Source organism: Ammospiza caudacuta, chromosome 21, assembly GCF_027887145.1.
Source record: "Ammospiza caudacuta isolate bAmmCau1 chromosome 21, bAmmCau1.pri, whole genome shotgun sequence".
In the NCBI taxonomy this organism is placed as follows: Eukaryota; Metazoa; Chordata; class Aves; order Passeriformes; family Passerellidae; genus Ammospiza; species Ammospiza caudacuta.
Window position 1 is genome coordinate 9839824 of NC_080613.1, and position 13114 is coordinate 9852937.

General features: G+C 53.1%; 1 protein-coding gene across 1 annotated transcript; it reads right to left on the reverse strand.

The window, feature by feature from the left end:
* Positions 1 to 831: 831 nt before the first annotated feature.
* Positions 832 to 11661, reverse strand: ANAPC2 (anaphase promoting complex subunit 2). The gene is made up of 13 exons (XM_058818151.1): positions 11596 to 11661; positions 10268 to 10890; positions 9158 to 9290; positions 6101 to 6275; positions 5865 to 5984; positions 5290 to 5407; positions 5032 to 5213; positions 4766 to 4907; positions 3816 to 3891; positions 2778 to 2981; positions 2505 to 2634; positions 1969 to 2204; positions 832 to 1262 (listed from the first exon to the last, which is right to left on the reverse strand). The coding sequence occupies exons 1-13, from the start codon at positions 11659 to 11661 to the stop codon at positions 1050 to 1052; spliced, it is 2418 nt and encodes an 805-aa protein (XP_058674134.1). The 3' UTR covers positions 832 to 1049.
* Between the last annotated feature and the right edge of the window lie 1453 nt (positions 11662 to 13114).

Sequence of the window (13114 nt, forward strand, 5' to 3'; positions counted from 1 at the left end):
AAGGCTCAATTCCAGCTGCCACAGCACTCACAGGCTGGGATTGAAGTTCAGCAGAGGAGGAGAAAGACTCCTTGGGCTGAGGAAACTCATTGGGTGCTTCACAGGAAACATCTTTTTAGTAAAAGCCAGATTTCCCCAGCATATTCCTCCTGATGAGCAAAATCCATGTGAAAAACAGGACTGAGAGAGCCTGAAGACCCTGGAGGGGGGATGTGATGCAATCCTGAAACTGCTCCACAGCTGGGTGGGCGGCACAGTGTTTAACCAGGAGCTCTGGGATTATCCCATCCCATTTCCTTGAGTGCTGCCAACAATTCTGAAGCTTCCCAGGACTGACCCCAAGGGCGGCCCCATGGTGGTGGGACACAGACCTGTGCCAGGGCAAAGCAATCCCACCAGGGCCTGGATACCCCACTGGATCTCCTCCAGCCTGCCCTGAAGAGCTGCTGCATCTCATCCCTCTCAAGCATTCTTCATCCCACAATAAAATTATTCCACACAATTTACCAGTCCCAAACAAGGGCACCCTGGAGTTGTTCCCTCCCTGTCAGAGACAGCACCAAGCCTTGGTTTTGGGCAGGGTCTCACTCATCACACCCAGCTGCAAGACACTGCTTTAGCCACACACAGAGCCCCAGACAGCAGCTGGAGCCAGCAGCCCCCTCCCAAAACCTCCTGGGGCTGGAAAGGGGGACAGAGCCTGGCAGGCTGGGGAGTTTCCTGCCTGCCCTTCCAGCATGGGGAGGGACCAAGAGGAAAGAAAAGAGCTGGAACCATTGGAAAAAGGAGCCTACTGTTATTTATTAACCAGGGAGGTGGGCCCAGGCACTCATGTAGGGAGGAAGGAATGTGGGGAGCAGACCCAGACATTGTGGGTGTCCAGGTTGCTGCTGAGCTGCCTCCATGAGGAAAGTGACACCTGCTTGGGGAAGGGAGTACAGCAAAGCCCCAGGGCAGGGAACCCCCAGCAGGACACTGAGAGCTGGGGGCACTCTGGAGCAGGGCTCAGGCACAGGCAGCAGTGCCCAGGGGGCAGGGGCACTGCCAAATCAGTTGCAGTTCTTGGGCAGGCGATAGACACCCCCTGAGTAGATGAGCTGCTGGTCCCGGACCTTCTTCTGCAGGAATCCCTGCAGCTCCTGGATATCGATCTCAGTGACCACAGGGCCAGTCATCACAAACATCTTGAGCATGCTGTGGATCCTCTCCAGGGACAGGCTCTCCAGGTTGGTCAGCATGGCCTGGATGTACGTCCAGAAGAGCTGCAGAGGGACACAGGCCACAGTGAGTGAGTGACACCACAGCACACAGCAAATACCCAGAAACAAGGCAGGGATCAGCTGGCACTAAGTTAGTTCTGCTCTCAGCCATGGGGTCTCTAAACAGGGCACATCCAGGAACAGCAGCAAAGGGCTGGGACACAGAGCTAGACAGAGGGATCTGACGTGCAGCACACTCACGACCCTCTGTGGATGAACACAGCATGACAACGCTGTGTTGCACAACACACAGGCACAATGTGACTCACAGGCAGGAAAGGCACTGGAAATGTCCAGGAACCACAACAGAGAGAAGGCAGAGATCCAGCTGTTAGTGCTGGGTCAGTCTTTTGGGCAGTCAGAAGTGCCAAAAAAGTGTTGCTCGGGTGCATCCAAACAAGCTATGACTATTTTCAAATATGAAATCATGTCTCGGACTTTTTAATTTTTTAAACAGAAAAAAAAAGCAATTTGGAGATTCCCAAAAGGTTCCCTGACTCAGGAGCTGGGCACTTGTCTGGAGGGAAGGCTGTGATCCAGCACCAAGAGATTAACCACGAGATACCCGCTTCAAAACCCAAATGTTTGTGCTGGACTCAGCCACTTGCAGTGGAAAATGTGAATCCACAGTGCAAACTGAATCCATCACCTTGATCAGATTCCCCAAACCCACAATACAGGATGTTTGCATCACCACAGGGACAGGTACCTGCAGCTCCTCCTCCTTCTGGTCAGCCTGTGAGGCCATGGCAGAGTCCCCCTCCTCGTCACTGTCAATCAGAACAACCTTCTCCACCTGGTCCTTCTGCTCCTCCTCGATGACAGTGAAGGTGCCCTCGGGCTCTTCCCGCAGCACTCCCTGCTGCAGCCACAGCGTCATCTTCCTTTTCAGTGAAGTCACAGGCACCTTGAGCACTTCACTCAGCTCTGTCAGCGTCCAGGTGCCTGCAGGGACCATGGAGAACAGAGAGGAGATGGAGAATAGGGAGGAGATGGAGAACAGGACACTTCACACACCCAAGCTGCCAGGATTTGATGGGAAGTGGGTAAGGCAGGGAGGCACTGCCAGGAACAAGCAGAGGGGTGCCGAGCTGTGGCCCTGCTGGGTGCTGGAGACCCTGTGGGAGATCCAAACCCGTGCACCACATCTTGGTCCTCCTGCCAGAGCTCTCAGAGCCTCCAGCTGCCCAAGGAACGTGGCCTTCCCACCCGTGGAAGCACAGACAGAGGTTGCACAGCACTCACTCTTGGTCTGGAAGTGCAGGATGATGGCAGCGTGCACAGGAGACACGGACAGGGAGAGCGTGCGATCGGCCAGCTCCACGTCCAGGCTCACCAGCCCCAGGTGGTACTTCCAGTTCAGGGTCCTCATGGCCTGGGAAAAGGGGGAGGCAGCTGCTCACACACATCTCCCAGCAGGAACCACCAAGTGCTGGGTTATGGCAAACCCACTGTAACCAACCAGCAGCTGAAGGGGTCTGCATAAAGCTTTCATGAGGGGGGTTAAGGTGGCCTCACCTTTAATTTCTCATACTTCTTGGAATATGCTTCCATGGCTTCCTTGACCTGCTCTGGAAGCTCCAGCTTCTCCTCTTTGAGTGGTGGCCAGAACTCACTGGACAGGATAATGGCCACGAGGCTGAAGGGAGGCCTCTCCTCCTCAGGGAGCTTCTCCTCCTCATCCCGGATGTTGGCGTTAATGCGCCGCGAGTCGGCCATGTCCTGCAACAGCACAGAGCTGAGCTGCCTCCTTCCTCCAGAGCCAACCACTAGTGAAGGACAGCCTTAAACAAGGTGAACAGTGTTCTGTCCAAATGATGATGGAAACACTAGAAAGGACACAATTGTCACCCTGATTTTTTAAGATTTTCTAAGCCTTCTGATGTTGACATTCTTGTAGCAAACTTTCTCACACTTTCTGTAAATAACTTATTGGTTTGCATTCTTTTATGAAAGAAGAGAAATTTGACAGACTGTTGGTTTGTCCAGTGTCATTGGAGAGGTGGCACTTTCACCCTCCAATCCACTGTCACTTTTAGAAAACTATAAATGTTGGAGTCAGAAATAAACTTTCCCTTTCTTCACCTTAACAGCAGCGGTGTGTGCACTCGTGTTGCTTCGTGTCCTACAGTGACACATGATCATGTGTCTACTTGGAAGTCTGCTACATACTCAGAAGGATTTGTGGGACATTAGAGGAAGGAAGGAGTTACAACTGAACACTGCCTTCACTGGAGGCCCTCCACACCTGTGTTCTCCAAAAGAATCAAACTCCAGAGTCCCAAGCCCAGCTCCTCAATGCCAGGATGCTCCAGGAAGGACAGTACAGACAGCAGCACCAGAGCAACCATTCCCCAGAGCTGATAATCCAACCCACAGGGCTTAAAAACAGACATGATTTAAATGCACTTGTGCCTGTCACAAATCAGCCCATCACTGGTATTCTGGAACCCCCACTTTCCTAAAAGACCTTTTTGGGTTCACTCCTCAAGTCCCTCCCCTTCCCCAATGGGCTCAAACACCCTGCACTTAAATTAAAAAAATAAAAGGAGTTACTTTTAACATGACTTCACAGTAGTGCATCTGAGCTTCACCAAACCTCAGCTTCAGCAGCTCCACGTTACGGATTTCCCTGGAAAGAGACACAGCAGGTCAGGGACAGGGCCCTTGGATGGACAAACCTGGCTTGGCCTCCACCCCTCACCACACAGCCAAAGAAATGAAGTCCCTGGCACAAGGTGCTCTTCCTTGCAAGGCACAGTATCTGCTCAGAATGGTTCCTGGTAGCCAATGGAGGAACAGCTACCTCCTCTAGGCCAGCAGCTTTTTGAAGACAGAATGGTTCAGGCTGAAAGGGACTACTGGAGCTCATCCGGTCCCACCTCCCTGCTCAAGCAGGGTCCCTTGGAGCAGACACTCAGGGTTGTGTCCAGATGGGTTTGGAATATCTCCAGGGAAGGAGACCCCACAGCCTCTCTGGGTTCCTGTTCCACTACTCAGTCACCTCACAGCAAAGAAGTTCTTCCTCATATTCAGGTGGAACTTTCTGTGTTTCAGAAACACACATCTTCCATTTGGGGGCCAATAAAACATGTGGGATGGTGTCAGCGCTCCAAATTCCTACGAGCTGCTCTACAGCACAACCCAAGGGTAGGACTGAGTATGGAACTCTAGAGACAAACTCAAAGCTGCAAAGGAAATAGCCAAAGGCACTCCTGGCTCCACAAACAGCCATTGACAGGACTGAGTCTGAAGGCTCTACCCTTCACAGAATCATAGAATTTTTAAGTTGGAAGAGACCTTTAAGATCATCGAGTCCAACCCATGTTCTAACACCTCAATTAGATCATGGCACCAAGTGCCACATCCAGGCTTTTTTTAAACACATCGAAGGATGGTGACTCCACCACCTCCCTGGGTAGATGATTCCAGTATTTGACCAGCAGGTAAAAGGAAACTCAGGTGATTTGGCCATGGGAGGCCTGGCTCTGGGCCCTGGGCCTCACCTCTCAGCGCTGTAGTTGAACTGGTGCAGCAGGCGGTCAGCCAGCAGCGTGCGGTACTCGTTGATGAACAGGTCCTTGCTGCCGTAGATGCTCACCAGGAGGCTGATGATGTCTGAGGAGCGACGCTTGGAGCTCGATTTCCCTGGTGGAATCCAGCAGACAGCAGGGTGAGATTAACAGGGACCTGTCCCAGCCCAGCAAATGAGCTGCTCAAGGCTACAGCCCAGCAGAGAAAGCAGCCAGGACTGCTGGGCTGGGCATCTCACCTGGATCTGCATCCACTGGGTCAGGAACCCAGTCCCCTGGCTCTGAGATGTCATCATCACTCTCCTGGCCGTTCTCCAGGGTCACTGGGTCAGCTTTGGAGAGCTCATTTGCCAGGTCCCCCGAGCCCTCAGCATCCCCTGTGAGACCGGCCACGATCTGGCGCACCGTGTCCTCCCGAGTCCTGGAGCGAGGGGGAAGAGTGAGTGAGGGAAGGGGAGGGAAAGGGGATGTGCCAGACTGCCCCACACACCTCCTACCTCAGATACTTCCTGATGGGCTCACAGGCAACCTCCAGGATCACCATGGAAGGGTCCAGCTCCCGCAGGGCCTTGATGGCCGAGATATACAGAGTGATGATGTCAGAGGTGTTGACTCCTGCAGGAGAGGAGCAGAGGGAGTCAGAGCCCTGCGAGCTGTGACTTCTATCCCCTTGGAGAGAAGGGATTTGGATGGTCTGAGCCCTCTGTTCTAGCTGTGGTGTGGGAGGAGGGGGACTTGCTGCCCTACTGCCCAAGGCAATGGGGCAGATCAGATCCATGTTTTGAGCATGAACAGAGGCTCAGAGCTGAGCCCTGACAGTGCAAAGAAGCCTTTGCCCATCTGGACCAAAGATAAACTTTGTGCTCCTGACCATAGTGTAAAAATGAGGCCAAAGGGGGCTGGGGTGCCATCAGCTGCTGCTGCCCTGCCCACTAGAACACAAACAATGTGTGATGGGCACGGTGACTGCCCCTCACTCCTCAAACAGGAAACCAAACCAGCTCCAAGTAGATCCCCACTCATACCCAGGCTCCTCACAGTGTCAGGACACAGACAAGGATGTAAAACCCACCAGGGTGCAGAAGTCTTATTTCCAGAGCACTTTTCAAGGAGCTGAGCAGCTGCTGCCTCTGGTTAGTCCTTTCCAGGCAGAACTTGAGGTCCTCCACAGCAGGCTTTGACTCTGGGAAATCTGCAAACAAGGCAGTGATCAGGAGCAGTGCCAGGCTCTGAGGGGAGGCAGGGGGAGGCAGTGTGGCACACCAGAGAGCTCTGTCACCCCCCAGGCCCAGCCCAAGGGTGAGGCACCTCGGATGATGCTGAAGAGCTCCTCGATGCGCATGCTGGCGTAGATGCGGTAGAAGAACCTCTGGACGTGGCAGCGCCAGCGTTTCAGGGTGCTGCTGGCTTCTGGGGAGGACTGTGCCAAGGGGCCATCCTGCAGGAACACCCTGCTGAGCCACCCAATCACCTTCTCTATCCACTGCACGAGAGGGAGAAACAGATGTGAGCACAGAGCTGGATGCACAGCAACATCCCAACCCACCCCAGGCAGCCAGCACAGCTGGGAGAAAGGGCAGCTGGACCAGGACAGCATCACCCCCAGCTGCTCCTCAAATGTGTCCCAGCCTGGGTTATAGCTGAAAGAATTGGAATTTTAACTAAAGAGACAGGATATGGACTGTGCAGCTGACTGTGAGAAGATAAGGGTGACCACAGACTGTGTGCAGGCACTGGGCTCCAAAAAGGACAGGGTTTGCTCCAAAACTTGCAGCCTATTTCATTCCTGCAGAGTTTCATCCTATTCTATACCTGCAAAACTACCCCATTCATAAGAAAATAAGCAAATTGCCCATTACACCATTCTTGGCCCAAAATTTCTATGGTTCCTGAAATCAGTGAAAAACAAACAAGATATCCCAAGAAGTCACAGACACCCAACACAACTCAGGCATTTGAAATCCAAATACCAGCCTCATCACTTAATAATAAAATAAAAACCTGAACAGAGAGCATAAAAAGGTTTTTTTTTTTAATATTTGAGAAATGGGTAATTGTCAAATTTCAAACATACCCAACTACAATATCCAGATGTTTAAAATAACTGCCTTTTTCCTCCCACATCAATTAGCAAATACATGCTGCTTCCTGGGATAGTATTTGAGTACCAATATGCTACAAGATATTCTACTACTAGATATTAGTAATTTTTTTAATGCATTCTCACAGCCTGAAACAAAAATGCTAAGTCAAGGTTTGGTTTGCTGATGTTTATTTTAATTACTCAACTGAGGAAACACTGAAGAAATGTACAAGTTTTGCCAGGACAAACCTGAGTACTATAAACACCTGAGCAAAACTGTGGAGAAGCTGATAAAGAATTCCCCTAAAGGACAAGAGGACTGATGCAAAGCAACATGATTTTAAGGAATTATTATCAAACCAACCCATTCTTCCCTCAGGTTTATCTTCCCTGAGTGCTCCTGGTACAGCCTGATTGTGACCCAACACTGCAGGCAGCTGCTGCTGTGCTGGCAAAGAGGCTTTGCCCTCAGCACCTGTAATTTTCAGTGAGCTGTTTCTCACACTTCTGTATTTAACCTTTAGACTTCCAGGCCTGTGGTTTTGGTTTTTTTCCCCCATTAAAATTATCTCTTCCTAATCCTGACGCCCTCCAATATTCTATGGCCAAACAAGAGGTGGAAGCAAGGGCAGCATCTGAGGAGCAGAATGCAGTTTGTGTTTTCTGTGGTGCCCTGAAAATATCCTTAAACAATCTCCAGGTGATCCAAAAGCATTTCACACGAGGTGCAGTGAGGAAAGTGTTGCACAACAACCAAAAGGAAGTAAACACAAAAAGATTCCTGATGTTTGCAGCAACCAAAGTGGTTGGCATGGCAAAGAGTGAGGGATCCAGTGTGTCTGGATTGCATGGGAACCTGGCTGCAGGCCTGGTTCTGCACCACAGACAAATGCAAGGTCATGGGCAAAGGGCACTGAGCTCAGCATTGTGCCCTGGAGGACCCATAACCTGGAGAAGAATTTTGTTTTAAAGTCATGGTGGGTAAGCAGCTCAACACAAACTTAGTTGAAATAGCAGCAAAGCAACTGGGCAGCTGCAAAGAATGATTTTAATTCTGTGTGGCCACTGGTGAGATCAATACCAGAATATCCTCTCTCATCCTTGCTTCCAGTTTTAAAGGGGAATTGGAAAGAGGACTGAAAACAGCCACAGAAATTCTAATTATGGGCTCACCCACACAGAGGGAGCACCCTCTGCAGGCCAGGTGACACTTGTTGATCCTGTGGTTTGTAAACTGGAACCACAGAAATTCCATCATTACTACAGACATCATGAGGTGAAATGTGACAGTGCTTCATGCCCAGGTCAGAGCAAACCTTCCCCTCCAGCATCAGCCAAAATTGGGAGTTTCAGCCACCTCTCCTGCCAGGCATGGTGAAGTCATAGCCCTGGACCAGGTGTTTTAAGTTGGAATCTGCTTTTAGCCTGAGCTGCTAAAAACGAACAACAGCTGCACACCTTTATCCCTCCCTACAGCTCCCTGAAAGGTGCCTGTGCTCAGCTGGGGCTGGGCTCTGTCTGCAGCAGCACTGACACAACCAGAGCACACAGCCTCGAGCTGTGCCAAGGGAAATACAGGCTGGATATTAGGGAGAAGTTTTTCACAGAAAGAGTGATAAAGTTGTGGAATGGCTGCCCAGGGAGGTGGTGGAGTCACCATCCTTGGATGTGTTTAAGAAAAGCCTGGATGTGGCACTGGGTGTGAAGGTTTAGTTGAGCTGTTGGGGCTGGGTTGGACTCGATGACATTGTCGCTGTCATATTTTCTGAAAAATCCCTTCACCAGGATTTCTTCTCGTTGGAAACTGAGAAGCTTCAGAGAAAAATTAAAATAAGAATTATCTGATTGCTTCTCCTGTGTTTGCTGCTTTGGAATGTGGTTTGGAGATTGTTTACCAACTGGTCATTGTTTGATTGGTTTCATGTGAATTGTTTTGACTAAATGACCAATCACTGTCCAGCTGTGTTGGGACTCTGGAAGCAGTCACGAGTTTTCATTATCATTCTTGTTAAGCCCTCTGTCAGTATCCTTTCTCTATTCTTTAGGATTGTTTTGGAATAGCATTCTTTAATATAATATAAGTACATAAAATAATAAATTAGCCTCCTAAGAACATGGAGTCAGATTCTCAATTTCTCCTGAAAATACCACAAATGGTGACCTCAGACAATGGCTGTAGCCTGAGCTGAAGAACAGACCCACATAAGGTCTCTCCCAAGCCAGTGATTCTGTGAATTGTGTGATGTCCCAAGGAGGCCCCCACTGCCCCACACCAGCCTCACCTCCTGGAAGTCGTTGAGGAAGGAGTGCTCGTACTCCCCACGGCAGCGCTGCTCCATCCTCTCCTCGATCATCCTGTGCAGGATGGAGGTCACAGCCTCAGCACTCACCCTCTCCAGCAGGTTCAGCCGGCGCCTGCGGGCACAGGGACACGTCAGGAGCGTGGGGAGCAAAGGCACCAGCAAATCAAGAAAATCTTATACCTGAAGGCATCACCCTCCCTGTACATTCCACTGAGGCAGACCTGTCGCAGACATCTTTTTATGAAAATCCTTTCTTAGGATTTTTTCTTCCTGACAAGCTGAGAGGCTCCAGGAAGAAAATGTAAACAATGGTTATCTGCTGCTGTGGGATGCAACAGGTGGATCAGTGATTGGTCTTGTGTGGATGTTTGGATTTAGTGACCACTCACGGCAGAGCTGGCTCTCTCTCTGTCCGAGCCAGCTGCCTTTGTTATCATTCCCTTCTATTCTATTCTTAGCTTAGCCAGCCTTCTGAGATGAAACTTTTCCTTCTATTCTTTTAGTGTAGTTATAATGTAATATATATATCATAAAATAACAAATCAGCCTTCTGAAATACGGAGTCAGCTCTAAGTCTCTTCCCTCATCCTGAAAACCCCTGTGAACACTGTCACACAGACCCAGCTCTGACAGCCCACACAGATACAATACATATGTAACATATGGCACTACTGCTATCCCATCTTCCTTATAGACATTATTTAAAGCCATCAAAAGCCTTTTCATTTAGAAGAGTTTCATAGAATCAGAGAATGGTTTGGGTTGGAAGAGACCTTAAAGATTATCTAGTCTGAACCTCTGACATGGGCAGGGACACCTTGCACTGGTTTGCTTCTCTGTGGTCAAAGGCCTCGGAGCCAAAAGGATGTTCTCATATCCAGGGAGAGGACCTTTGTGTCTAAAGATCTGCCCTTGTTCAACCACCAGTTGAAAGCAGAAAGTCTATGATGAGTTCTCTACCCACCACCACTTCACAGCCTGACCTCACACAGCTCCTCCTGCTCTCAGGGATCAATAAAACCTGCTGCTTCTCCCCATCCATACCCTTCCTCACTCCAAGTGACAGCCACCACCCCGTGAGATACCTACAGAATGTCATTGAGCTGCTGGAACTGCTCCATGGCTTCAGGGCACCAGCACTGCTCCCTCTTGCTGCTGCAGCCTGCACAGAGCTGGGCCTCTCCTCCACCCTCCTCTGGGTCACTCTCCTGCTCGGTCTCACTCATGCTGCTCTCGCACTCGTTCGTTCCATCCTCTCCTTTCTTCCACTGCCGCATGTATATCCTGAACGTGCGGCTGTAGAACTGCTGGATCATCTCCTGGAAGGATTTGGTCGTGGAGAAGAAGAGGATAGCTTTGAACATGGTGTAGACCTTCTCCTGCAGCGTCTGAGCGCCTGTGCCCAGGAGCAGGCCTGCCTTGGTCCAGTTCTCCAGGAGCTCCAGGCTGTTCAGGTAGGGCTCCAGGCGGCACTTGAGCAGACTGAAGGCGTCCAGGAGCAGGGCAGCACACTGGGGCTCCTCGGCCGTGTTCTCATACTGGCCAATGCAGTTCCAGAACTCGGGGGCGATATTCGCCTGCAGGTCAGTCTGCAGCACCTCGATGAACCACTCCTCCACGACGGAGTGCAAGTCGTAGCACTGCAGCACGTCCAGGGCTGCCCGGAGCTCGGCATCCTGCAGCGGCACGGCAGCTTCGGGCCTCGGGGCTGCCTGGAAAGCGGGGGGAACATGAATTAAGCATTTGATGGAGCACACAGGGACTCTGCTGTCAAACTGCCCTGGGGGGATGCTGCCGGGGTCTGAGCCCACCGCTAGATGCCCAGCGCTCCCTCCCAGGGCTCACACCCGCACACATCATTGCTGTCCCTGCAGATGGCTGCTGCAGGACACAGGTGCTGCGCAAATGCTGCGAGCCCCCCTAGGCCGCCCAGCTCCCTCAGACGGAGCGGGAGCAGAGCCACAGCACGGCCGGGCAAGCTGGGGCCTTTTGGTCCCGCTCCTGGTTGGGGTGACAGACAGGGCGGCTGGGCCCGCGGCCCTTCCCTGACAGCCCCCAGCGGACACCGTCCCCGCACACCCAGGAGCCCTTCCCGTCCTCCCCCTGCAGCTCCGGCCGTTTCCCCCCGGCCCCGGCAGCCCCGGCCGTTCCTCCCCCAGCCCCCACCTATCCTCCCTCAGGCCCGGCCGTTTCCCCCCGGCAGCCCCGGCCGTTCTCCCCCGGCCCCGTCAGCTCCGGCCGCTCCTCCCTCAGCCCTGGCCGTTCCCCCCGGCTCCGGGAGCCCAGGCAGCTCCCACCCCACCCCGCGGACCCAGAGCCGGAGAGGCCCGGCCGGTGAGGAGCCGAGGCCGGAGAATCCCGGGGGCGGCGGGTCGGGCCTGCCCCGCGCCCGGCGGAGCGCAGCGGTCCCCGCTCACCAGCCCCAGCGCTGCGGGCGGCACCAGCGCGGTGCTGAGCGTGTGCCAGGCGGCCGAGAGCTCCATTCGGGCCGCAGGAAGGGGCGGAGCGGTGGAGCGGCGCCGGCCGCAGAGATGAGCGGCACCGGAGCCGCGCTGCGGGGGCACCACGCGGCGCTGCAGGAGGGTGAGCGGGACCGGGGAGCGAGCGGCGCCGGGCCGGGGCAGGGGCCGGGCCCGGGCCCGTCTGACGGTGCCGCCCCGCAGGTCTGTCGGAGCTCCGCGCCCGGCGGGACGAGCTGAACGGGCGGATCCAGGCCGAGGAGGCGGAGCGGGGCCGGCTGCAGGCGCGGATCGCGACGCTCTCCCGGCGCTTGTCCGACACCAGCGAGAACCTGGCGGGGCTCCGCTCCACCCGAGCCCACATCGACCGCACCATCGCCGAGATGGACCTGGCCTCCGGGGAGGTACTGCCAGCGAGGAACATCGCCTTGAGCAGCTTCCCCGTGAGGGGAGCAGGAGGGACGGCATTGATCTCTGACCAGGGACTGGGCCTGACTGAGGGAATCACTGAGAACAACCTGAGGTGGTCAAGGATCCCCCAGCCCAGCCCCTGTCCCTGCACAGCCCCCCCAGCAGCCCCACCCTGGGCACCCCTGGCAGCGCTGCCCAAAGGCTCCTGGAGCTCTGGCAGCCTCGGGGCCGTGCCCATTCCCTGGGCAGCCTGGGCAGTGCCAGCACCCTCTGGGGGCAGAGCCTTGCCCTGAGCTCAGCCTAACGGTGTGCCAGGGGAGATTTGGGATATGCACACGCATATATATATGTGTGTGTGTGTGTGTATGTATGTGTGTGTGAACTCGGTCTGTATTTACCTGAATGTCAGATGGGAGCACCTCGATGATCCTCCACTCCTCCCTGGGTCATAGCCCTGCAGCCAAAACAACTTCCCAGGCCCAGGATGCAGCTCTGGCACACAGACCCCATCATGAGAGGGGTGGGTTGGGGGTTGTTTTGGTGCTGCTTGGGCTTGGGCAAAGTTTATTGTCAAAATACATTAAAAATGGCTTTTGGAACAGATCCCTAAAACTTACCATCCTAGATCCATGGTTTGGGGGAAAGGAGGAAACCAGAGACATGACACTGACCCACAATCCTACTAATTCAGGCAGAGAACAGTGGTGCTGATGGAGCTGTAGGCCTGCCACTCTTCCAGCCCAATATTTAGTGTATTTATTTCATCTTTAATGGAACAATGTCATTATAAGAGTCAAATTGTTGGGGCAGTAGAGTGGGAAGGAGGCAAACAGCACCAGGGCTGGCACTGTCATTTTGGTTCCTGAGACAGCTCTACCCTCTACATTCCCCTGTGTGTGTTACTGCCAGGCAGGGACTGCTTGATCCCCACAGACAGGGCCACGTCTGAAGTCACTTCTGTATTACACACCAACAGTTTTTATTTCTTTAAAAAAGGATCTTCCCAGCCTCTTCCTTCTCATGGTGACCAGGCAGAGTTTGTGTCAGAAACACCTTTCCCCTATTA